This window comes from Malaclemys terrapin, chromosome 24, assembly GCF_027887155.1.
Source record: "Malaclemys terrapin pileata isolate rMalTer1 chromosome 24, rMalTer1.hap1, whole genome shotgun sequence".
NCBI lineage: Eukaryota > Metazoa > Chordata > Testudines > Emydidae > Malaclemys > Malaclemys terrapin.
This window is the reverse complement of record NC_071528.1, coordinates 16,860,974-16,886,545: the sequence shown is the minus strand read 5'-3', so window position 1 is coordinate 16,886,545 and position 25,572 is coordinate 16,860,974. Positions and strand designations below refer to the sequence as shown.

Sequence of the window (25,572 nt, the reverse complement as noted above, 5' to 3'; positions counted from 1 at the left end):
ACTCATTCGACTAGTTGTACTCGGCCCCTGCTGCAGGTCTGACCATGTGCATTCAGCGGGGAGCGCCTCACAACACTCGGTATGGACAGACTCCAAAGGAAGTCCCAGTCAGCCTGCCTTGGCCTTAGTAATGCAGGGGATTGAGGCTCAGGGGATTAGACCAGAGAAAATGAGGGAAGGCAACAGCGGGTTCCTGGACTCCAGCAGACTGAAGGCATTTTCCATTCACCCATTCCATACGGAGTCTGCTGAGGACCCTTTTGGCCAGATGTGCAGACATGTGTGAATGTAGCAGACTCTGAATGATTAGGTTTGTCTAATAACGCTAAGATCATATCAATCTCAAAGTGGTATCGAGGGATCTGGGCTCTGTCTCTGTTGGGAGCTACTCTTCACCTGTGAAATGTTCTTAGCATCTCAAGTTGTGGGTCTTCAAAGTTCATGTTAGATTGAGGGTCCCAAGTATTTTCCCAGCATATGTCAACACTGATGGATGTATTGGTAGAGCTGAGTGATGCGTCAGAGGATGGAGCTCTAAAAGGCGTGTAAATAGATCCGTACTTGCATCTGCCTTGAGGACAAAACAGAGTCTCATTTGTGCTTATTCTGGCCCCTGGTAAGCCCTCTCGGTGCTCAGCTGCAATGGCAGTTCTATGCATTTCCTGTTTGGGGGGTAGCTCACCAAAGTGCAAGTGAAGATTCACTTTTTTAAATATTGTACAGCAGCAGAAAACGGAGCTTTGCTGTTTCTGGTGGGTGACAGCTCGGGGAGGGGCTGTTTTATGGCTGGAATTAAAGGGCAGGTGCTGCTGGTAGGGCTGGAGTCTTTCCAGCTAGATCTCGGGGGGTGAGGTGAGGAGGCCCAGACTGGATGCAGGGTTCCCAGAGCAAGAGCCCAACAAACAGTGGCCAAAGGAAAATTGAGGCTGACTAGGACTTTGCTGCCAGTGAGACTAGGGAGCTGCCTCTCAGAAGTGCTGACGTCCCCATTGCTGGAGCAGGTTGCAGGCAGATGGGGCAAAGTGCAGGGGTCTAGTCTGTGCTGCGGGGAAGCAGGAAGGTGGGGGCAGATGGCTGGATGACCTGCACGAACTACAGCTGCTCCTTTAGTGTCCCAGGCAGTGTGGGGGCGTCCCAGCAAAGACCCCAGGGGAGAGAGGTGGGAAGAAGGGCAGGGCTGGGGTTGGCGAGACGAGCACGGAGAAAGTGGTTTGGAAACGAGGTGGCTGCGGTGCTCAGGAGGGCCAAAGAGATTGGGAGGCTGCTAGAGCGGTGGCGTGACTGGCAAGTGTTTGCAGCCGGGTAGGAGGGGACCAGTTCCAGCCTGCAGCACAGGCTGAAAGTCCGCCATAAATTCATGCTGCTGGTGGTTACATCGAAATTGCTCACCCACATCTGTCATGCAGATGTGCCAGTCAGGCAGCGGGAAGGGAATCTTTCTGCCAGCGACAACAGACTCACTAAAGCCCAAGGGAGACTCAGGGCAGTGGCAGATAACTATTTCACGAAGGACGGGCCATGGCGAGAGAAAGTGGCTGGGAATGGAGACCCCGGGGGGTCTGTTCTCAGCTCTGCTGCTGGCTTGTGGTGAGGCTCTGGGCAAATCATTGCTGCTCTGTAAAATGAGTATAAAGATACTTCGGCCCTGACCTCCCCTCACAGGAGAGTGTTTGTTTGTAAAGCCCCTGGACAGCTGCTCTGTTACAAGCTTTCCCGGTTAGTCCCCCCAGAGCCAGACTCCGAACCAGTAAACCTCGTACCTCAGCAAGGGCAGCAGCTCCACCTGCCTTCGCTCATTTCAGATCGGACACTGATTAAACTCCAGCCCAACCATCGCCCCTTCTGGAAGGATGAATCACATGGGACATGGGGAATGACAAGTTTCATGCTGCGAATGGTCCCTTTCATGTGGGGGAGGCTCGGCTGCACATGCATCTGAGCGCCACTGGAGAGCCAGATGTTGAAGGAAGAGCACTGGGTCCATCTTGTGCTGCTGAGGGGGGAATATGCTGCTTCCTCACCTCTGAATCAAAACCAGTCCAGTTTCCTACCCCAGGAGGGGGCCAGTCTGCTCTGTGTACAAGGGAAGGGGTGATGTCTGAGGTGCTTGTTTCTGGCATCGTGGGGTGGGATCAGAGAGAGACCCTTCCACGCCAAGGTAAGTGCCACATGCCAGTGCTTTGGGCGACGTGTCTTGGCAGCTGGCAGCATTGGAGTGTCACAGGGATGGCATCGGGCCATGGGCACTGGGATCTCTGACAAGGCCACAGCTGCATTCTGCTCCAGGGCTGCTTTTCTTCAAAAAGGCTGAGAGTAAAACTACAATCTTGAAACATCCTCGGGAGGGTGCCCTGGGATGGGCCAGGCCTGCCCCTAGCCCTCTGGACAGTAACAGGCATCACCGCTTTCCAGACAAAGTCTGATGTCTCTTTAATTCTTAACGTGAATTAAGCAATATGAAGTAACCCCAACTACCCCGGAGGGCTGAGATCAATGGACAGACCCAGAGGCTGGCACCATGTGCAACAGCTACAATATTCGAAGGGATTTCAAATGGGTGACAGAGGGTCCGCTCTTAACTGCGCAGTGAGCTCCACAGCAGATCAAGTTTAAATATTATCAGAACAAAAAGACGAGAGAGAAAACAGTAAATACAATATGGGAGGCTATTCCCATCCCTCCCCCGACCTGCTCTGAGACTTCGGGCAAGTCACTTCTCCCTCTCTGTGCCTCTGTTAGAGGAGAGAAAGAATAACAGGTAGCAGCCCCACACAAAGCGAGTACTAACACAACCACTTAATCGTTCACACCCAATATAAACTCTGTGCGCGCAAGTGTGGGTATAACTTCGACAAACCCCCCCCAAGGTCACTGGAGTTTAGAAAGCATCTTATTTACAGTGTCAGCTCCTCAGCAGAGCCACGTCTTCCCGATACAAAGTCCAGTCTTCCAGAGTTGGCTCAAATGGAGTTTTCCCTCTAGGAAGCAGAACACTTTGCACCCAGTACTGACCTTGGCCTGAGGGGGGCCTGGCAGGCAGCGTACCCCTGAGGTGACACGGCCGGCTCAGCCTGGATGATGCTGGTCCGGTATTTCTGTGACAGATGCCTCGCCGGGTACCTGAAAGCTCGTTTCCCTTCAGTAACGTTTGGACAAGACTAAATCATATGCCCAGTAATTACTGGCGTGGCCCAGGCATGTAATGGAGACCCCTCAAGGTGAGGATTAAGGAGCATCCTCTGCTCTCCTTGGCTAGCAGGATGGTGGCTGCAGCACAGGGCCTCTTGGGGAGGGATAACCAGGACAGAACTAAGCATGAGGGGCAGAGGCGTCTTAGGAACATCTCCAGCCCTAGCTTACAAGGCAGCAGAGGACGATGAATAATGAACAGAGCTCCGTGTGAAGCGAGAGGTCCCAACATTACTGCTCTGTCAGAACGGATCACGTGGGCACCCAGCCTGAGAGCAGCAGGGCTGGCCTGGTATGTCCTCCGTGGGCACCCAGCCTGAGAGCCACAGGGCTGGCCTGGTATGTCCTCCGTGGGCACCCAGCCTGAGAGCAGCAGGGCTGGCCTGGTATGTCTTCCACGGGCCAGTAGCAGGAGATGACTCCCAGGGTGCAGCTGAGAACCCAAGGGGAGGAATTGTGGGAACGTTTGCCTCAGCATTTGGTTCTCTAACCGAGGCTGCTGTTTGCGACTCAGCGTGTTCCCCGTACTACAGCCACCCAGGCCAGGTGTGGTGTGGGGTCCAACTAGGCACCATGGCGATAGCCTGTTAGCTATAGGGAGGCCCCACACGCCAGGGCCGCTGGCAGTGCCAGCTGTGCAGCTCAGCCGAGGCTCGGCTGCCGGTTCTGTGACTGAGGCGTCTCAGCTTTTTGTTAAATTCAGGATTTAGAGATAAAGACTTGGTTGGTCTGCGGACTGGGATTTCTTGGCCCTTTGAATGCCAGCTGCACGAGGCACTCGAGGAGCTGCCATGGCTCCACTTCCTGCTGAACACGGGCCACGTGTGCCAGTTGCCTGGCTGTGTGGCATGTGGCCATGGGGGAGGGGGGTCGGTTTGTTTAGTGTCTGGCACCTGCTCCGTATTTAAGAATCTGGTTGTGCAGCTCCCAGGCTGTGTGGGGAACGTGCTATGGGAGTGTGAAGTCACAGGGCTGGGCGGCCAGGACCGTGAGGTGTACAGCCCTTGTTCTCGCTTGGCAGGAGTGCAGCCCTCTGCCCGGCTCCACGCAGGGAGGGTCTCGCTGTTCTGCTGCAGCACGGCTGTTGTAGGACATCCCGGTCCTGGAGGGACAGGCCACTTCTCCCACAGCTCAGGCCAGCGCCGCAGGCGGCTTTGAGGTGAGGTGGAACCTGTGTCTGGGAGTTGTTTAGGGGCCTTTGCTCCCTGCTCACATCCCAGGGGAGGGAATGCCAAGCCTCATGCTCCTAGGCTGTGCTTCCTCAGCAGGCACCTGGAGCCCTCCAGCGAGGTGGGGCGGGAGAATAGGGACTGCTGGGCCCAGCAAGCGATCTGGGTTCCCGCAGCATAAAGGGCTTGGTTGACAAAGCAGTGGCTGCCTGGAGAACCCTGGGGGACGCTCCTATTCCCCAGGCCCAGTCAGAGCCAGCAAGTGCTGGGCCTAGATACTATGGTGCTGACGAGACCCGGACCCAGCGGGGTCTGTGCACTGCCCTTGCAGGGGGCCAGACCCGAGCCTTTGTCCTGCCCCTCTCCGTGCTGAGGCTGGCGGACAGGGCTTGGATTGCACCGGCAGGTCCCTGCGAGGGGATGCGGTGGCTGCGTGACTGTGTAAAGCTCTGTCCCCAGCACAGCAGCGTGCACAGGGAAGGAGGGAGAAAGGGAACAGACTGGCTCAACACGCCAGGCAGGTTTGGCTTTCGGGTGGGGCCGGGCCCATAACTGCTATGAAATATTTAGTGTTGTTTCCTGTCCGGAGCTTGGCCTGGGCCCAGCTGGTAGCCTTGGCACAGGGCAACAAACTGCAGATAGCTGCTGCCTGGAGGGACTCCCTTGATCTTAGAAGTGCTCCAGATAAGGCAGGCCAGGGGGTTCGATAAACATCCTGCTTACTCCCACTGCCTCGCCCCAACCACCCAGCTAGAGCGGCTCGGCTCGGAGCCAGTCCGTGTAAGGCTGCGGGAGGCTTAGTGCTACTGGAGGAGAGGGGGGGTCATAGCTGAGATGGCCCCGGTGGTTCCCAAGGCTGCCTTCCCTCCAGGACCTGGCTCCCGGGAGTCCCTGGGCTAACCCAGTGACTGGGGAGTAATCGAAACATTGTCCTGTGCAGGGCCAGCTCCTGCATCTCCTGCTGCCACCTGCCCAAGAGCTCAGCTGAGCGAGGTTCACAGCCTGGCACAGAGCCCGGCCTAGCAGCTGGGCGGTGACTCACTGGCTCATTGGGGCACCGGAGCTTGGCCACTGCGACTGCTCAGTAGCTGGTTCAGATGCTGGAAATAGCCTGGCTGCTCATTAACCTGCTATGAGCTGCTAAGATCCTAGAGCCTGGCTGGCGATTGACAGAACAGGCGCCACAGCTGTTGTGCTGGCATCGGTCAGACGGGGCGGCTGCTTTGAAACCTTCCCTGCTCCTCCCTGACGTCCGCAAACTGGTTTGTGCTGCGGAGCGGTTTAAATGTCCCCTGCCAGGCCCAGAGCATCCGGATCCAGGCAATCACCCAACCCAAAGAAACCCACTCGGAAAGGGAAGCTGAAGCAGCTTTGGGGCCTCCTGGAACTGAGCTGTGGGGCAGCAGTGCAAGTCAGGTCCAGTGTGCTTGGGGCTTCATGTACAATCAGGCCTGGACACTAACACTGCACCAATTATGGGACCAGTCTGGCTAAGGGGAGGCCCACACCCAGCCGTGGGAGCCTATGCCCGTGCCAGAGGCTGTCTGGTTCGAGCAGGGTTGAGTCTCGTATGGTTCGCTCAGGTGGGTTTCTGCTCCAGGGAGCAGAAGTGGATCTGCAGCTGCCGCGGAAGGACTGCCGCCCGTTCAGTCTAACGGGTGCTGAAATGGTTACGATGGGTTTCCCAGCTCCCAAGTGGATCCATGTGCAGATGCCAACAGAGGAGCTGGAATCTCCAGCCAGGAAAGCAGGTCTGCGTTGCACACGACTGAGGCCCATGGGACACAGTAAATAATGGGGCTAAGGCTTCCCTGGGTGTCCCCTCAGTAGCACTGGAAGCTGCACTCCACAGGGGAGAGGGCAGAGCTGGGGGCAGGACAATGCTCAGTGCGAATAGCAAGGAGGCCAGAGCGACCCACTGCAGTTTTTGTCTTTATTACACAGCAGCCAGGGCCCTTGGCCGGGCAAACGGATCCAGCCACAGAGAAGGAGGCCGGTGCCCTTTCCCCATGAGAGTAGCGTTAGCTCTAAAGATAGTGCAAGGCGAGGAAATGACTCGCGGATGCTTATGAAGGCTCCAGCAGGAGAAGTGACCCTCAAAGAAAAACGCTGGGCCCAGAGCTCAGATAACATCCCAGCGCCCAGGGCAGGAAGCAGACGGAGACTCAATGGTGCTGCAGCAGCAAAAACAACACTGTCCTTGCTGCAAAAGCAGGAGGTGGCTGAGAACCCGAGCGCCGAGCGTTGCCTGGCAGCATGAACAAAACAGGGGTACACAAACGGCCGAATGAAACCGTAAGTGTCTGAGCTTATTGGAGTCAAGCTGGACTTTGCCTGGCCCTTGAAAGCAGCCGCTGGTTTAAAGGGGAAGGAGAAGCTTCCTGCTCGGTAACAGCTGAGATTAGATAAGGGAAGGGAGGGAACCCGGCTCTGCAGCGGTCCGGCGTTGGAAACTGAGGCCTCAGCTCACCCTTTGTGACACCCCCTTGGTACCTGCCTGCCCTGCTCAATGGCAGAGCCAGCAGGTGCAGAGAGCTGCAGCCCTCCTGTGACTGGGTTTCTAGCTGGCTCTCCCTAGGATGGCTGCCGGCTCCTCTCCCTACCTTGCGCCTGGCCCCCAGCTGTGCTGCAGGCTCAGAAGGGAGGGAGGAGACACCGCGGGAGCAAAGGTTACAGAGAGAGGAACCTTGGCACACAAGCAGGGGGCAGGAGCCCTAAACATAGCCTGCGGCTCAGGGGACGAGGATGCAGAAACCCTTCCTCCCTTTCACAGTGGGCTCTCTGCCTGCCTACGGGCTGGGCCCAGCCTGTGACATTGAGTTCAAACCCACACTGCGCTTTTCCCCAACAGACACTTGATTGCACGTCCAAGTTTGCTTCCTGTGAATAAGTTCTGGTGTTTCTAAACTTCAGCCCAAACCTTTATAGTGGGCTGCTGCTCCCGACTCCACTCGCTGGCAGCAGCAGGGCCCAGCACTGACTCTGCTGCAGGAGACAGAGCGAGGGCAAAGGAGAGAAGTTTTTCAGCCAAGTGGTGCTGTTCTTAGACGCGTCTGCACGTGCAGCCAGCACAGCGGCTCCTTGGCGAGCAGGCGTCGGTTGCTGATGCAAACCAGAGTCCTGCAGAGGAGCTCGGTTTAATAGGAGCCGTCAGGGCTCCACCTAGCCCCAGGCTGTGCAGCTGAGCCTGTGGGAAGGGGCGGCCGGGGGGTTCTACCCCTGCTACGTCTGTGCTCGGACACTGAGCGAGGCCCTGCCCTGAGCACCTCAGAGGGGCTCGTTGTAGGGAGAAGGGTTGTGTCACAAGCACTGTTACATGCGGCCCACAGCTCACGCTCCATGTAGCCCCTGGAAAGAGCCTCCCAGCTGGTGCCACCTCTGGCAGCCAGGGCAGCCTTTTGTTCCCTCCTCCATCGCAGAGCAGCTGGGGTGCCCCGGGGCTCTAGCCTGAGATCACATGAAGCCCCTTCAAGGCAATCACTCGGCTTGAACACAAACCGCCGCCTTAAAAGGAACTAAAGGTGATTTCAGCAGGGCACCGAGCAGCCATGTTCGCACAGCTCCTAAATGCTGTATTTCCTTCCAGTGCCCAGCAGCATGGCATTGCAACAGGGAAGCATTAGCTCTTAGCACGTCTCCTCCCTCCCCTCTGCCCTGCCAGGGGAAAAGGACTGAGAGAGGCAGGTAATAGCTTCTCTCGCCTGTAAAGCTCCCTCCATCCTACCCTGCGTCACGTGGCCATCAGAGAAGGAAGGTGAATGTGTGACCTGCCCATGCCAGCACATGCTGGGGTTTGGACTGTGCAATCCCCTCGGCTACTGCTAAACACTGTCTCTGGGGCCGGCTGGCGAGTGTGAGAGAAGAACCCCAATCAGGAGTGAGGCGGTGGGTTTTATTATGGTTTATTGAAGCAGCTCCAGGCTGCTGTATAAAAAACATGGTACAGAACTAGCTCGGGGGCCCTTGACAAAGTGTTAAGACATTTCATGCACTTGTCACTGGTGCTGCAACAGAACCCAGAGGCCAGCTGCTCCTGGCTAGGAATCTTGTTCTGTCCCTGCCAGTGAACAAGTGTTCCATTCAAAATACTGCTTTGCTCACTCGCAGCTGTGACACAGCCACCTGCCTCCCAAAGTGCTGCAGATCCCGGTGACAGCAGGCGTTACTGGCAGTGCAGGGGCAACTGTGGGAAACACAAAGGGATCCTCCCTTCTTAGACTGCTGCCTGCATTGACAATGTCTGTAAAGGAAAAGGACTACATCCCCCCAGCTCCTGCTGGGAGATCCCTTGCATGAAAGGGCAAGAATGGAAAATCTGTCCTTCCCCATCAGCTTCTCCAGGGAGAGCCGGGCAGCCAGTCTGGCTGGAGCTTTGCCCACCAAGCTCCCTTTAGAATCTATCCTAAGCCCGAAACCGATGTGACTTTGCAACCAGTAATTGACACCTAAGGGGACTATCCTGCCCTGCCCTGCACGCCTGGTGCTGATGGGTTCCATGTCCAGCGGGAAGGAGGACTGGATTGTGGGGCACCCCCATGACTTGATAGGTTGTGCTCTACTGCCCAGGTCTTGCGTGCCGATTCTTGGTGAAGTGGAACATGAAACTTGTTGCTCCTGGTGAAACCTGTAACGCAGAAGGGGCTGTCGTGAGAACGCTAAGCACTGAAACCAGAAACTGTGGCAAGGTCAGTGCTTAATTTGTGCCAGGGCTGAGCCCTGGCACTTCTGGGCTTGCTGCATCAGTTATGAATGTAAAAATAACGTTGCGTAAAGCCCAGCACCTCTTTCATTACAAATTAAGCATTTGGCAAGGTGAGCCCACTCCCCTCAACCTGGCCTTGCACAGCAAGCCTGCCTGCATCCGAAAAGGAATGTCCTTTAAGGCGCAGGATTTTACAGGGAATATTTGGCTGTATCTAACAAACCCATCCAGACACAAGGACACAGGATCACGGGTAAGATGTAGAATGAAAGGCCTAGTGACAGAGCGTTCAGAAAGGGTTAATTCCTGTTCCAACTTTTTTAAAATTAATTGCTCCTGCAGCAGGAGGTAAGTGGCATGAATGGGACCAGAGGATAATTAGAAGGAAGAGACCCTGTGTTTATATGTAGACAGGGCTTGTCTTACAAATGCAATTACAAGCCACACTGGGACTAAATCCCAGCTGTAATCTTGTTCTGGCACCAGCTCTCCTATCCCCGCAAGTGATGCTATTTGAGTGTTCCTGGCAGACTGACCCTGGCACCATGCGGAGGAGCCTGCGCTAAAACAAACCAGTCTGTTATTTATGGCAACCAGCTCTAAGTTTGGGCTCCTGCCGTTTGTTGCAGACAGACTGGGAGCTGCTCCATGATAACATAGTGATCAGCAAGCCGGGCTGTCCCATACCGTGGACATCAAATCCCATCTGCCAACAACATTTCCCAAAGGCTTCATATAGGATAGGACTCTGGGGAAGTGCAGAGATGCCAGATGGAGCATTTTCCCCCTCCTGTTATGTATACAGCCCTCCTCTCTAATACCCTACGGCCTAGAGGGACTCCTCCTCCTTCACTGGTTGGGCTCTCCCACATCTGAAAGCTGGGGTTTGACAGCGAGGCTGCTGGGTAGAGTTCCCTCCCCCACTGGGCAGCCCTCGCTAGAGAGGCCATGCCAGCATCTCTCAGCCTGGAAGGTTTAACCTGTCTGCTTCTGTGCCCTGCTGGAGCAGGGAGGTCCCAGGGGGTCAGCGTGGAGGGTAAGGACTTACCGTTCTAGTCCCGGGGCGAAGCTCAGGCAGACAGGTATTTCCAAGTGCTGACGAAGGCAGTGGGGATGAGCGAGTAGGGCACGGTAGTGACGCTGCTCCAGGTGTCGGAGGAGGGGTCGTAGCAGTCTAGAGTTTTGCAGCGTTGGGCCCCGCAATAGCCCCCTACCACGTACAGCCTGTTCCCAGATGTGACCGCGCGACAGCTGATGCGTTTAGCAGTCACGTCCCCGAATTTGGACCACTGGTAGGTGTCGCTGTGGAAGCGGTATGCGGAGCTGGCCGAGAACTCCGTGTCTCCCCCGATCACGATCACGTGGTTGCCCACGACGGCAGCAGCCGTGTAGCGCCAGGGCTGGGGACAGCTGGCAGGCACCGTCCAGCGGTTCTGGCCAGGGTCGAAGCACTGCACTTTGGGCAGCTTCTCCTGGTTCACGCTGGTGCCACCAAAGACAAACAGCTTCCTTTTGGCCCCCACCACAGCAGCGTTGCTCACGCCCTCCCGGAGAGGGGCCACCAGGGACCACTTGTCCGACTGGGGGTCATAGTGTTCGACCTGCTTGAGAGAGACGGAGGGCGAAGCTGGGAAGGAGCCGCTCACCGCTGTGTGGCCTCCGACCACATAGAGACAGTGGTCCAGCTCAGCAGAGCCATGGCCAAACCGGGCCACCAGCATGGGCGCAGCTTTTGCCCACTCATCATGGAGAGTGTCGTAAACCCAGACGTCTTTGGAGGCGCCGTTCTCAGAGCCCTTGCCGCCGGTGACGTACACTTTGCAGCCGAGGGCACAGGCGCTGCACTCCTTGCGTGGGCTTGGGATGTCGGTGCGGGGGATGATCTCGCTCGTTTGACGGTCAACCACGTAGATTTTGTCACACACGAACGTCTGGCCCCCGAGCAGCAGCAGGGCCTGGCTGACCTTCCGGGGCTGGGCACAGAAACCCGTCACCAGCCCATCGTTCTGAAGGATCTTCATCTTGCAGCGCACGGCGTCGGCCACGATCTCCCCTCCCAGCTTGTGGCTGGTCACCAGCTCCTCGGAGGCCACCTGGTTCCGCAGGTAAGACTCTGGCAGGAGGGCCAGGCGGACCGAGCGCAACAGCTCTGGCAAGTCCTCGTGCCGCTGCGGCAAGTCGTACCGGATCCAGCCGATGACCGCTTCGTATACCAGGCTCTCGTCCTCCACCTCCAGCTCCTCGCTCTCCACCAGCTCCAGCAGCTTGTCTTTGGGCAGCCGCAGGAAGTCATCAGTCTGGTAGAGAGACGCGAAGTTGGCCAGCGCCATCCTCCAGGACAGCTCCAGAAGCCTCTCACAGCAGTGGGCGTACGACAGAAGCAGCATGTTCAGGCAGTTGGCTGGGTGCAGGTTTTTCTCCAGAAAGTCGGCTGAGGCGTCGCGGATGTCCTGGAACTGCAGCATGTCCCCCGCCTCCAGCAGGGACTCCGCGTTCTCCTCGTTGATCAACACCCGGGCCGAGTAGACGTAGTCCAGCAGCAGCTCCAGCACCTCTGGGTGCAGGGAATTGTGGAAGTTGACTTCCGCGTCTTTGCTTTCCTTCAGCCCCCCGCTGAACATGGCATCGAAGTACCGGCTGCAGGAGGCCAGCACGGCCCGGTGGCAGTGGAAGGCTTGGTTCCCCGCCCGCAGCACCACGTCGGTGAAGAGACGCCGCTGGCGCAGGAGGTTGAGCTGGGTCAGGAGGCTGTCGGCATGGCCCGGCTTGTGGAAGAGTTGGATGTTCATGGAGCCGGAACTGGAGCGGGACTTGCGGTGCTCGTGACTGCTGACGGACATGGTCACGACGCCAGTCTGAAAGGAAAACAGCCGTGACCCTAGGCTCCAGAAACAACATCCCCACCTGTTTCTCTCCTGCCTCCCCCAGGCGGCTTTCCAATGGGCTCACGGTCCCCTAACTCCGTTCCCATCCGCCCTGCCAGCTCAGGGACCGCAGGCGCGAGCAGGGGCAGCGCCAGGCTGGGGTGGGAAGGTGGGTTCGGTGCAGGAACCCAAGTCCCAGCATGAGAAGAAAGTGAATCAAAGGGGGAAAAGTTCCAGGAGAACTGTAACTGCAGCCAAGGTGCGAGCTGGGCAAGGGCCGGGTTCAGCCCGAACTCCCCCCGGGGCTGCGCTGCCCGAGGGCGGGGGCGGAACCCTAGACACACGCCCGGCCCCGTGGGGCAGCCGGCAGCCCCGGGCCGGTCCCCCCCTTCCCCCTCCCCGGCAGGGGGCTACCCGCCCCAGCCCCCCAGGGACCAGGCCGCGCGGGGCGGGGCGGGGGGGGTTCCCCACGGACTCGGGGTTCGCCCGAGTGTGAAACCGGCCCGTGGGGCCGGAGCCCCCGGGAGCGCCCCGCGGCTGGAGCGGCCTTTGACCCTTCCCGGCCGGGGAGCGGCGCTCGGAGCTGCAGCGCGGCCGGGCCGGGGCCGGAGGAGGGGCCCGGCCCGCAGGGGGGGCGCAGGGCCCCGGGCAGGGGGGGGCTGGGGGTGGTTCTGCCCGCCCCCCCCCCCGAGCCCCCAGCCCCGCCCCGGGGGTGACCGCTCCGCTGCGGCCCGGAACCGGCGAGCCCCAGCCTGGGTCCCTGCCGGGGGGGCCAGACCCGGGAGTCACGTGACCCGGGCAGGGCCAGTCCCCCCCCCCACTCACCGCCGGCCGGGTGCTCGCTGGGCCCCGCGCTCCGCCGCTCTGGGCCGCCGCCGCCCGCCTCGTGTCCTTCCCGAGTCGCCGGCTCCGCCCCCTCATCAATATGCAGTGCCCTGAGCCAATCAGCGCCCGACACCCTGCTTGGCCTCGCCCTGGGGCATGCGCGCTCCCACGGCTGGAGGGGGCGGGGCGGGGCGCAGCTGGCTGCGGGACGCGCAAAGAACCCAGGCGTCCTGCCCTAGCCCTGCGCCCCCTGCCCGGGCGCTGACCCCGGCTGCTGGCCCGGCGCACCCAGCAGCGGGACCAGACAGCAGGGCTGGGGGGTAATAGGAGCCTAGATAAGAAAAAGACCCCAAAATCGGGCCTGTCCCTATAAACTCAGGACACCTGGTCCCCCTGTCACCAGCCGGGCTGCCCTGGGGTGCCAGGCCCCAGCCCGGGGAGGAGACGCGCAAAGCGCCAGGGCTCAGGCTGGTTTCCGGCCGTGACTCATTGCCCAGGCGTTTTTACACGCTCGGCTGAGGGCGAGGCGCTGTGACGGGTGTGGCTACGGTGACTTGCTAAAAACCAACCTGGCCCAGGCATGCGGCTGCATCCACCATGTTGTCTGGGCCCCAAGCCGCAGACCAGCTCACCCCTCCCCTCCCCAAGGGCCCCAGTAGGGCTGCCTCTGTGCCGGCCCAAGGCCTCGCAACTGCGAGGAAGGGTGGTCGCAAGTGCTGATGGCAGCTGCAGGTGTCTTAGGCATCGGCCATGTCCATTGGGTGCCTCAGCTCTGTTCCCGGACTGGGCACTGCCCATCCCCCCAGCAGCCAACTTTTACGGAACAATGTGGCCAAGCGACTAGAGCCCTTTCAAACCACACACCAACAGCTCTGCCTCAGCGACATCTACTGCAAAAAAACCCGAACCCACAGTAACAGGTCTCAACACCCTGGTCTCTAGACATAGGCGCCTGCTATGCCGCTAAGTATAGCCATGTAGGGGGCTGGAGCTTTGGCTCTGAAGCCCAGGGAAGGGGGTGCTGGTGGGTGCTTGGGCGCTGGCATGGTAGCCTAAGCCACAATGGCTACATGGATCTCTTACTGCCCTAGCCTGAGCCCGCATCCATAGACCCAGGCGCTGAGATGTGCTGCAGCCAGGCTTTTTCCCCCTTTGCCTTGTAGCTGTACCCTAAGAGTGGAGTCTGCCAGCAGGCCTGATTAGGGCGCTTTGCTTCTACTGAAGCGTACCAGCCACTGTAATGGGCACATTCAGAACTGGCAGCACTGATGTGAAACTGCAGCACCCCCCAGCCTGTTTTGAAGTGCAACACTGCCTTACATCCCCAGGAAAGACTACATACCTGGCTCCCCAGCTGGAAAGAGGGGGGCGGGGGTGTTCATTACACTCACCTCACCTTTGGGAAGTGCTTTGAGTTCCATAGCTGGAAAGCACTGCCTCTCCACAGTACTAACAGAGAAGGGGAAGGTCATTTGCCACATAAGGACTCATGAACCCTGGCCTTGAAGACTGTATCTGAAAGCTGCATGGCCTCTGAACCTCTCCACTTGCAGTGTCAGAGCAGGATATTGTTACGTTTCCTATGTGGGGAGTGTTATTGACAGAGCTGGCCCTCAGTGAGCAGAGCTGTTCACTGGGTCGCACTGATAAAGGGCCATAAAACAGGAACCATGGTTCTGAGCCATCGCTATCAGTCACACAATACAAAGCTCAAAGTGGCTGATCGGAACCCTTCCAGCTCATAGCTCACTGACACAGCACCTCCATGGCCAAGTAATCAGTTAAAACTCCCATTGTGCAGCAAACACGCTTTCCTGTAATGTGGTAGAACAGGGACTGAATGTGCACAAAGGCCTAGTGGCAGTTGCAGAAGGGGAAAATGTATTACTGTTTCTCAGGCTCGTTCTACGATGGAGAGAGCCGTTCACCAGTCAGTGACTCTGCCTTCAAATCACTTGCTGGGGCATTTGGTGTGCAAATAAGAGCAGGTGAGCCGGAGCAAGTGCAGGGCTGGACACTCTCTGCAGCAAGCAACAGCTGCCTAACCAGTAAGTGATAAATAGTTAAAGGAAGCATTGCTCTATGGTAAATTCTAACCATTCTAGAAAGGGGTCATAGCTGGGGCCAGAACTACTTCAGAGAGTAGCCTTTACCGTTTCAGAACTGGTCCGTATGAGGACTCCAGCTACAGACACCCAAACTGATTTAAGCTAATGCACTTTTCTCCTTGGCTCGGTGCTGCTGCCCACTGCTGGACACAACAAGCATGTGTACAAGGAAGCAGCTGTAAAACACTCTCGTGAGATGCTGTGGTGAAAAGTGGCCATTCTGATAGTAGCAGTAAAGCGCTGATGTGTTTAAGCAACCAAGTACAGGGGGCCACCTACCCACCCACTTCAAGGGAACACTGGTCCAGTTGTAGGGTGACTCAGGTCACCCACCCAGCTGGAGTGCACTGGAAGGTCCGAGACTAGTGATGCAAGCGGGGAAGAAAGAGAAGCCTCGTCCAGACACGGCTCTTGTTCTTCTCTTACCGATGCTCTTCAGTCCAGATGCTTTGTTTCCTGTCAGTCAGTGACAGCAAGTGCTTAGCCAAGTCCAGTAACATGCTTCCTCCATGCCAATCACCACCTGGCAGAGGATGAGCCAGGCAAGCAATCATGCAGAAAATAAGGTGAACCCAGAGGCGAACTTCCTGGAAGGCTGGTATGTGATAGTGGCAGCTGCATGTTCATAGAGTTTAAGTCAAGAAAGAACCATTAGATAGCTCACCTAGTCTTCTCTCCTGGATATCACAGCCATTAAATTTCACCTGGTTATAAATTTCACCTTGTACTGAGCCCCATAACTTGTTTGGCTAAATCATAACTTTCAGAAAGGCAGCCAATGTTGACCTGAAGACAGCTAGAGATGGAGAACCCACCACTGCCCTTGATAGCTTGTTCCAACGGTTAATCATGCTCACTGTTAAAAATTTGTTCCTTATTCTAATTTTAATTTGTCTGGCCTCAGCTTCCAACCATGGTTCTTGTTCTGACTTTCTCCACTAGAGACACTTTAGTCCCGGTGAAGTGCTTGGACACTGTAATCAAGTCACCTCTCAATCTTCTTTTTGATAAGCTAAACAAATTGAATTAAGTCTTTCTCTATAATTTTCTCCAGCACCCACATCAATTTTGTGGCTCTTTTCTGCACCCTCTCTAGTTCTTCATTTTAAAATATGGACACTAGAAGTGGACTAGTATTGGTCTCACCAATGTTGTATACAGAAGTAAAATCACCTCTCCTACTCGCTACTCCCTGGTTTACACATCCAAGGATTGCATTAGCCCATTTTGCCACAGCTTTGGCCTGGGAGCTCAGATTCAGTTGCTTGCCCACCATGACCCCTAAATCCTTTTCAGAGTCACTGCTTTCCAGAATGTGGTCCATTCTGTGAGTATGGCCTGCCTTCCTTTTTTGGAGATGTAGAACTTTGCCTTGGGCTATATTAAAATGCATTTTGTGTGGCTAGGCCCAATTTACCAAGCGATCCAGATCACTCCATGTGACTGCCCTGTTCTCATCATTATTGATCAGTCTGCCAATCTTTGGGTCATCTGCAAATTTAGTCAGCAGTGATTCATCTTCATCTGGAAGTAACTATAACAAGTGTTGAATGGCTTTGGGCTTAGCACCAATCCCTGCTGTTTCCCACTAAAAACAGCCCCATTTGATGATGATTCCCCACGGACAACTACTCTGAGATCTGTCAGCCAGTTCTTAATACATTTCATGTGTGCTTTATTGATACTGTATGTTAAAGTGCTACATGGGAGATTAAGCACCCCTCGGAACAAGCAGATGAGCAGCACAGCCCAAACAATGTATCTCCAAGACATCGGCCTGGAGGCCATGGAAAAACCCTCTGCGATGGAAGGGTAGATAAGGGACAGTCTGCACCTGTTCTTGGGCAGGTTTAGCTAACACCATACAGCTTCAGCCATCATATATTCTGCTGTTTCAGAGCAGCTTGGAACCAGCAAAAGCCAGATAAGAAGAGTTTCTTTCTAGCTCTGAACAGTAATGATCAAATCCTCAGGCTACGCTTTGTAGTGTTCACTTCCTTTATTACTGGCACTGCCAGAGAAATAATTGTGAATATGATCTTTGGTGCAAGCTCTGATCTTAGCATTCAGTCAATTGATCCATTACAAGGATATTAAATATGTATTTGATTTTTTTTTTTAAAGAAAGTCTGTTGGTTGGGGTGGAGTCTGACAGAAGAGCACCCACTGGAGAACTCCACACTGCGGCTGATGTTCCATGTGACAGCATCTGAAGGTACACTGGACTTGACCAGTACAGGCAAAGGTTTCCATTTCTAGCATAAAGGGCTACCTAGGATACTGATAACTAGCACTTCACCATATCACATGTGGCCTGAGCAATAGAGACTGCCATGAAAACAGACCCTTTAAACATCTGCTTCTGTTTTGTAGCTAGCAGCTCTGACCTGGGGGCCTAGGACCAGGATATTTTACAGGAGAAACAACACCTCCATAGACTGAAGACAAGCAAGCAAAACCCACTTCAGCTCAGATGTCCCTGGCTGCACTGGCCAAGGCAATTTGGAAACTGACAGATACTTGGCATGCTCCATTACAGCTCCCGGCACCTCTCAGGAATGCTTAGATCAGAGCAAGAGGGTGAGTTTGTGGAGTTCTCTCCTCTGAGTTTCACAAGTCATAATTGTGTCCATTTCCCCACCCCACAATGAGTTTCCAGACTTCTCATGTTCAAGACACCAGGGGAGGTGACATCCCCACCTTTTGGGGATGTGGGGACAAAATGAGAGAAGTCACTTGCTGTCCCTGATGTAATTTTCCCCATCTTTTGGAAAACTTCAGAGTCAGTCTCTCCTAATGGTAATCATAATTTCATTTGCCCTCATACCACAGAGCATATCGATCAGAGCTGAGATTTCTCCCTATACAGAGGATGCAGTTAAAAGATTCCTGCCCTGATGAGGAAGAGCTATCAACACGTTAACCCTAACTAATCACATTATAGAGACCTTCTGATCACATTCTAATTGCATGCTGCACTGATCCATAACGGGAAGCAGTCATACTTTACCCACAAAAAACTTAGCCTCCTGAAACTTACCCCATGGTTCACACAGCCCCAGAACCTGCCCCTACAGATGTTTGGTAAACACCAATCAGGGAAGATATGGTCCCCATGAGACCCACTAGCCATGGAGGAAACTGTCCAGCCCAAAGAAATCCTGGAGGCAGCCAGTGGACAGCATTGGAGAGATCTGCCATACTGCTGAGGATGCTCAAAACTTCAGATTTCACTTGGGCGTCCATTTCCTTTTGACTCTGCTCCAAGGATTCACTGTGGAGAGAAAAAGGCAGAAATATATCCATCCTCCAGTCTGCCACTAGGGACTCTGGCAGAGTCACACGGCTGAAATCCCCATGATGTGTGTAGTGACTTTCAGAGAGGAAAAGTATCAGAACAAATGATTCAAGCATAGACAGGAGGATGTGTTTACATCTGTAAATCTATCATTGGCTATTCCTTGCACCATCTGCCTGATAGACTAAAAATTATTGCAACAAATCCTAGAGGTTCTCTGCTGAAAAACAGTTCAAATGGCTTGTTCTTTTCTCTGAAAATTCGACATCTACTTGGAGTCGTATTCTCCTGTCCTGTACCACTGAATCACAATGATGTCTATTACCTCTCCCTCACCTCAGCCTCTTGAAGCTGACCCCATGATTCACACAGCCCCAGAACCTGCCCCTACAGATGTTTGGTAGACACCCGTCAGGGAAGAGATGGTCCCAATGAGACCCACTAGCATATAGAAGATGAGCATCCTCTCGTTCATTGCAAGGACACCCGCTTTTGGTCTTCTATCTTACTAGCCTCCAAGGCACAGCATTACTTAACAGAGTATCAGATATGTCGCAAGGGGATTAATTCCAGCTCATTTGGGATCTACCGCAATAGCTGTGTCCCTTCTCCTGATCCACATTTACATTTGGGAAGCCAGTGAGACCAGATAATAGCAGAAGGATTTAGGAAACACTAATGTGTATTGTGCATAATTATAAAGTAGACACAGAGGCTGAGAAGCATCTTCTCAGGAAATGTTAACTGATCAATTATCAGTAACCAAGTTTCTGAGTATAGGCTTCCTCATTTGAGATGGATAAGTAATAATTAGTGTCACCTTGGGTGAGCTATTTCAGGGGATAAGGAGTATGTGTTAAAACGACTATTACATAGGACAGAACGCATACCCAGTGCAATTTCTCAGCTTCCTTCTTAGCTGAAACAGAATTCTGAGAGACCTGAAAACAAGAGAGAGATGACGGTAAGAGTCCAAGCTGTCTGTGACCAAGAGAGACTCTGACACCATCACCCCTTGAATGCTAAGGGTCCATCTTAATAAGAACCACCAAATGCTAGCACTAGTCTTTGCCATGGGTAGAGGCATCCTTGTTAGAACAGGTTGTATTGCCTACAGGGATGGAAAAGCATTGTTCTACAACCATGATAAGCTACAGGGGGTTAGCCTCGGGCTAGATCAGAAGCAGCATGGTACTCTCCCTCTCAAGAGCTCAAATTCTTTGCCAGTCTGATCAAAACCAAATTCTAAGCTTGGTACAAATTTTTCTAGATTTACCTGAACTTTGGGCTTCTAAATAATGTAAGGAATATGGAATAAAAGGGCCAGGGACAATAAACTGTCCTTAGTGAAGATTTTTTTTAAATAACATCGATCACGCAGCAAAAACAACTGCTGGGGCCCTACCAGGGAAAGAAGATTCTGATGCCCTTCATAGCTGTAAAGTTGCTTACAGCTAATTTTGCAGAAGAAGTTTGTCTGAATCTGCCACCAGGGCTTCTACATGGAGCAAGCAGCTGGAGTAACGTTCAAGCTACTCAACCTAGCTGGAATAAAATGCCCTTTTAAAATTGTATGGATTAATGTAGCTCTTAGATCAGGGCTTACTGATGGGTAAGTAGTAGGGTTTCAGCCCCTCACTATAACTCAGAGAATTCTTCCTTCTCCATGCGGGAAGGAGACTAATGTGGAAAGTTTGATTTTACTAATGCACAAGGACATAATTACGACCATACTGTCAGATCAATGGCCGTCTTGCTCAGTATTCTGTTGCTTGCCAGTGGCTGGTGCTGGATGCTCCAGGAGTGAATGGAAAAAGGCAATTTATCAAGTGATCCATCCCTGTCAGCCACTCCCAGCTTCTAACAATCAGAGGTTTAGGGACATTCAGAGCATGGGGTTGCATCCCTGACCATCTTGGCTAATAGCCACCGATGAACCATACTCCATGATTTTATCTACTTCTTTTTTTAACATAGTTATATTTTTGGCCTTCACAACATCCCCTGGCAACACATTCCACAGGTTGACTGTGCGTTGCGTAGGCTTGCCAGCCCTCCAGGATTGTCCTGGAGTCTCCAGGAATTAAAGATTAATCTTTAATTAAAGATTTGTCATGTGATGAAACCTCCAGGATTCTGTCCAACCAAATTTGCAACCCTAGCATCTATATGGCATTATGGGAAGAAGTACTTCAGGCTGTTTGTTTTAAACCAGCAGCTTATTCATTTCACTGAGGCGACAAAGAGTCCCGTGGCACCTAACGGACGTATTGGAGCATAAGCTTTTGTGGGTGAATACCCACTTTGTCAGATGCCAGACTAACACGGCTACCCCTCTGATACATTTCACTGGGGGTGACCCTGTTTCGTGTAGCAGTAAACAACACTTCCTTATTCACTTTTTCTACACCACTCATGATTTTATAGATCTCTATCAGAGCCTCCTTTGTTGTCTCTTTTTCAAGCTGAACAGTCCCAGTATTTTTAATCTCTTTTCATGTGGAAGTTGTTCCATACCCCTAATCATTTCTGTTGCCCATCCCTGAACTCTTTCTAATTTTAATGTATGTTTTTGGAGATGGGGTGACCAGATCTGCATATAGTATTCAAGGTTCAGCCGTACTATGGATTTATTAAGTGGCATTATGATATTTTCTGTCTTATGATCTATCCCTTTCCTAATGGTTCCTAACATTGTTAGCTTTTTTGACTGCTGTCACACATTAAAGCAGATGTTTTCAGAGAACTATCCACAATTACTCCAAGAACACTTTAAGTGGTAACAGCAGAAAGTTAACTCAATGTGGAAACTAGAGGATTCACTTACTGCAGCAAGAAAAAAAGGAAATGGGACAAAACTATCTTGAGATAATTTTACAGTAAGAGTCCAATTCGGTTTACAATTGAATCATATTAACCAGCTAAACATCTGGCTAACGGAAGGGAGGGCTCTTTCAGGATTCCCATGTTTTCCCACTTGGCCTCATTTGCTTGTGTCGGAAACTGAACTGTTTTCCCCATTTACTATTTCATTAGATGGGATAAACAACGTAACTAGGAAACAGCTCACATAAGGTGACCTACAAACTGGGTGTGGCTGGAAGTATGTGTGTCTTTAGGTGTCAGAAAAAAAGAAAGCCATCTGAAAGGGTTTTTATTGTCAGAAGAGGAGATGGGGCAATTCTGGTTGTTTTTACTTTAGAAACAGCAGATGTGCCAGCTCAGTCTTCCTCGAAACATATACAAGAACTGAATCTCTAGTGTAAAATAGAAGATAAAGAAAACTTAAAATCTTCCAGGCCTTCACTCATAAGGCAGCCAAAAAAAAAGGGCATCAGTCCCATATCCTTCTCCACATACTTTTGCAAGCCCTTTTAAGGCAGAGCTTTAGCTCAGCCTGGCAAATTTGTATTTGCCTTTTCCCCTATAACAAGGAATACATTGATGGGTGAGGAAGATATTTATTTTTTCGTCCTGGTGGGTGGGTCAGCAGACTGCCTCTGGACTAGAAAAGTCTCATGATTATTTAGCAATATAGTAATAGTCACCTCTGAGGATTTACCAATACCCTACAGGCTAGGAGGATTTCTAGCACTATATTTTAGGATCACTCAAAATCCCCTTAGTTTCCAGGGTGTCTGTTACAAATAGTACAACTTCCTTCTGAAGATGTATGGTGTCAAGTATCAGGGGGTAGCTGTGTTAGCCTGTATCTACAAAAACAAAAAGCTTATGCCCAAATAAATCTGTTAGTCTTTAAGGTGCCACCCGACTCCTTGTTGCTTCTGAAGATGGACGCCAAGGCTTCTGATTCTGAGGAGGAGTTAAAACTTCAGAAGAGTAACAACAAGGTTAGTAGATAATCCAAAACCACAGTGTTCCATTGCCCAGCCCCCAGGAGCAGCCAGAGCCCCTCCTAAGATCTGTGGCCAGTAAGCCTTTCTGCCAGGCCCCAGAAGTGGAGAGCATGTTCTCCTCATGCCCCTTTAAGAGCTGCATCTAGTGAACATTACCGTACAATGCCCAGGACAAGGGAGAGCCCCCAGAAAGCTGTGCTTAATGTCCACCACTTGTGTGAGTTTGTGCGAATAACATCAGCATCAGCAGCCCATGCTACGTGCTCACAGGGGTAGTAGAGCTGATCAGCCAGGTTACTGAGGACAGAGAGCCAGCGGACAATGGTATCTTCTTCCTGTAGCACAGAGACAGGCAAGAACTTAATACTGGCTGCTTTCTTGCATAAACACCACAGGTTAGACTGTACACTGCACCTTGCAGCAGCGTTGCTAATCCAGCTTCCTTGCAGCCCTGAGAACAAGCTTACCTCTTCCTGAGAATGAAAACAAGCACATCACTAACATATCCTGTATTTTATACCCAACATACGGCAATGATCTTGCACACAGTTTCTGATGAATATCCATCAAGCAGGGACTCTCACCTGAGCCAGCAAGGGACATCTCTGCAGGAATTTCCGCAAAGGCCAGCAAGGTTTTTGCTCTCACCCTATTTTGTTGTTGTTTAAAAAATAAACATTTCATGACGATGAAAAGTGAAGGAGTGAGAGCCCTGGAGGCTGCTATTCTGTTATAATTTATTATTTGTATTATGGAGCCCACTGTGCTAGGAACAAAAATACAGTCCTTGCCCCAAGCAGCTTACAATCTCAGAATATGAAGAGAGACAAGGGCTAGAAACAGATGTGGAGTAAAAGGAAATAATGAGATGCAATTGGTCACTATAATAGACTGTGGTCTCAGCACACCAGTGATCTAGCTGCTGTCAAGTTTTTTGTAAGCATCATGCCAGAGAAGAGTTTTAAGGAGAGATTTGAAGGTGGATAATGAGGTAGCTTTACATTTACAGAGCGTGCCTTCCATGTGAGGGGCAACATGGGAGAAAACAGGAAGGTGGTTGTTTGAAAATGTAACAAGTGGTTGAGGAAGGCTGGCATTATAAGCCACTGAGAAGTAGAAGTCAACCTTTTGCTACTGCAAGATGATGGGAAGGGGAGAAGAGATAGGCCTTGGAAGTGAAGGCTGGATTGGAACCAGAGACATCCGTGGCCCTTTAATACTCCCCTAACAGAGTTAGGCCAGGGTCCCACACTTCTGTAGTTGCTTGCACTTCTATAGCAGTTACAGGACAAGCCTGTATTTGTCTTGAAATACAAAGAACAGTGAAGTTTACAAATACCATTTCTTGGAACGTGCTTAGTCCAAAATACATTTTAGTGAACAGGGTAGTTTGCAAGCTTGAGAAAGCGAGCCTAAGCACGATCTTGTCTGTAACATTCACTTCGAAACTCCACTGGATCTTAGCACTGCCGTGGAAAACTGTAAAGATTTCTTAGAGTGCGAGCTGCCAACGGCGGCAGGACCCATGTCTTCCTGGGGGTCTGGACAGCACTCAGTGCAACAGGGCCTGAGCCCAATGGGGGAATACCACAATTCAAATAAATAATACAAATACTTCAGAGAAATACATGGTAGCTGAGGCCCCTGGGCACAGGCGAGGTCATTACAACTTGGGTAACGCTGCACAGCAGGCCCAAGCCTGCAAGGGGACCAGATGTCTAGGTATTTATATGGCCTCCATCACCTGCACGCGCCCCCTCGCAGGCAGCAGCGTGGGAGAGCTCAGCATTTTGCAGGATTAGGCCCTTGGATGTCAAGCTCCGCAGGGCCCTTGGTCTCCCACAGCCCCGCGTGCCCTGTCTACCCCGATCCCAGGGGAGAGGGGGGCAGGCCTGCACCTCCTGGGGGGGGGTGGCTCAACCTGCCAGGCCTGGGGACGGGGCAGAAGGGGCTGGTTACCTTGGCACCCAGCCCGTACTGGCGGCTGTAGGCGAGCATGGCGAGATCATCAAAGAGGCGCAGCACCGTCCGGCAGTGGCTCAGCTGGGCCGACACAGCCAGGAGCCTCCTGCCCATCTCTGACTCCGAGGGGCTTTTCCGGGCCAGGACCCCCCCGGCCAGCTGGCAGCCATAGCACAGGGTCCGGATCTGGGGGGAGGGGAGGGTTAGAGCCACGGTACGGCCCAGTGCCCCCCCCGGGAACCCGCCCGCCCCGCTGCACCCGCCGCCAGGGGGGGGGGAGCGCGTCACGCACCACTCGGTCGCGGCCCCGGTACGACTCCAGCACCGAGACCAGGCTGCTGAGCGGGTCCGCAGCTGCCGCCATGGCAACACTTCCGGGTTACTAGCCGCCTTCCGGACGTACGTTCGCAGTCTGATGACGTTCGGGCACCCGGCATGCCACACGGGATGGCGCGGTGCCTGCTGGGGGATCGCTGTCGCCATGGGGACCATGCCCCTTCCCTGGGTGTGACGCGGCGGGCTCGCTCTCTGGCTAGGCCGCAGCTCCCCTGCCCCGAGGCCGCTGGGACTGGCTGGAGCCGGGGCGGGCAGGGCCTGTGCTTCCCCCTCGGGGCTGCGCGTCCCCGGCCCCCGTGTAACGCCAGCGGCCCCTCAGCCTCGCTCCCCCAGGCCGTGTGGTGGGTCCACTCGAGACCCCGCTGGGGCGAGCGCCACGTGGCTGCTGTGTGTTATCAGCCCCCTGGTGATACCAATCCGCCAGGCCTGTTTCCGTGGGGCTCGCTCCCCCCACCCCACCCCACCCCACCCCCCGCCAGCTTTCCTCACCAGGGGTCTTGTTCACGGCCCGGGGGCAGGCGGTACGGGCGGGTAGCCGGTGTGCTCGCTGCAGCCCGAGGGTCCGCACAGCCCCGGAGAGCAAAGTCCTTCACGGCCTGCAGCAGTGCCAGCTTTGCCAGGAATTAGGGTTACCATACGGCCGGTTTTTCCCAGTCATGTCTGGCTTTTTGGTAATCAACCCCCCGTCTCGGGGGAATTGCCAAAAAAACGAATGTGTCAGGGAAAAATACCGCCGGCCGGGCTCTTCCCCTCCCACGGCTGCTGTGCTCCTCCCCTGACTCTTCTGCTCTGTTTAAAGCCGAGCTGCCCGAGCGCTACTGGCTTCGGGCTGTCCCCATGCCTCCGGACCCTGAGCCGCCGGCCAGGCACTTCCCCTCCCGGGCTCCGGGGGCGCAGGGTCCAGAGGCATGGGGCTGCCCGAAGCCAGTAGCGGAGTCAGGGGAGGAGCACAGCAGCCGCGGGAGAGGAAGTGCTCGGCCAGGGGCGCAGAGTCCGGATGCAAGGGGGCTGCCCGAAGCCTGAGCGCTACCGGCTTCACGGTTTGCCGGGCAGCCTCCAGACCCTGCGCCCCCGGCTGGGCACTTCCTCTCCCGGGCTCCAGCTGCGCTGGGGAAGCGCCGGCCGGGGACACAGGGTCTGGGGGCTGCCCGGCAAACCATGAAGCCGGTAGCGCTCGGGCAGCCCTTTTCACGTGGCTGGGAGGGGGAATGCGGGGCGCTCAGGGGAGGAGGCGGAGTTAGAGCGGGGACTTTGGGGAAGGG

At 54.0% G+C, this 25,572-nt stretch overlaps 1 protein-coding gene across 3 annotated transcripts; it reads right to left on the bottom strand.

Moving 5' to 3' along the window:
* Nucleotides 1-8,244: 8,244 nt before the first annotated feature.
* On the bottom strand, nt 8,245-24,368 carry PEX11G (peroxisomal biogenesis factor 11 gamma). 3 transcript variants are annotated; one of them, XM_054013455.1, is made up of 5 exons: nt 24,267-24,368; nt 23,972-24,160; nt 22,169-22,347; nt 19,046-19,096; nt 16,516-18,131 (listed from the first exon to the last, which is right to left on the bottom strand). In XM_054013455.1, exons 1-5 carry the CDS (start codon nt 24,336-24,338, stop codon nt 17,906-17,908), a joined length of 717 nt encoding a protein of 238 aa, XP_053869430.1. In that variant the 5' UTR covers nt 24,339-24,368; the 3' UTR covers nt 16,516-17,905. The 3 variants fall into 3 exon arrangements, with proteins under 3 accessions (XP_053869431.1, XP_053869429.1, XP_053869430.1); XM_054013456.1 differs by lacking the exons at nt 16,516-18,131; nt 19,046-19,096; nt 22,169-22,347 and adding exons at nt 8,245-8,982; nt 10,109-11,915; XM_054013454.1 differs by lacking the exons at nt 16,516-18,131; nt 19,046-19,096; nt 22,169-22,347; nt 23,972-24,160; nt 24,267-24,368 and adding exons at nt 8,245-8,982; nt 10,109-11,915; nt 12,750-12,798.
* Nucleotides 24,369-25,572: the final 1,204 nt, after the last annotated feature.

What these genes read in the sequence shown, in the direction of transcription:
- PEX11G (XM_054013456.1), bottom strand. Translation starts at nt 24,338, where the DNA reads ATGGCGGCAGCTGCGGACCCGCTCAGCAGCCTGGTCTCGGTGCTGGAG. An exon ending in ACCGGGGCCGCGACCGAGTG is followed by an intron (nt 24,161 to 24,266) that starts GTGCGTGACGCG and finishes CCCTCCCCCCAG; the next exon opens with ATCCGGACCCTGTGCTATGG. An exon ending in AGTACGGGCTGGGTGCCAAG is followed by an intron (nt 11,916 to 23,971) that starts GTAACCAGCCCC and finishes TTTTCCTTTCAG; the next exon opens with ACTGGCGTCGTGACCATGTC.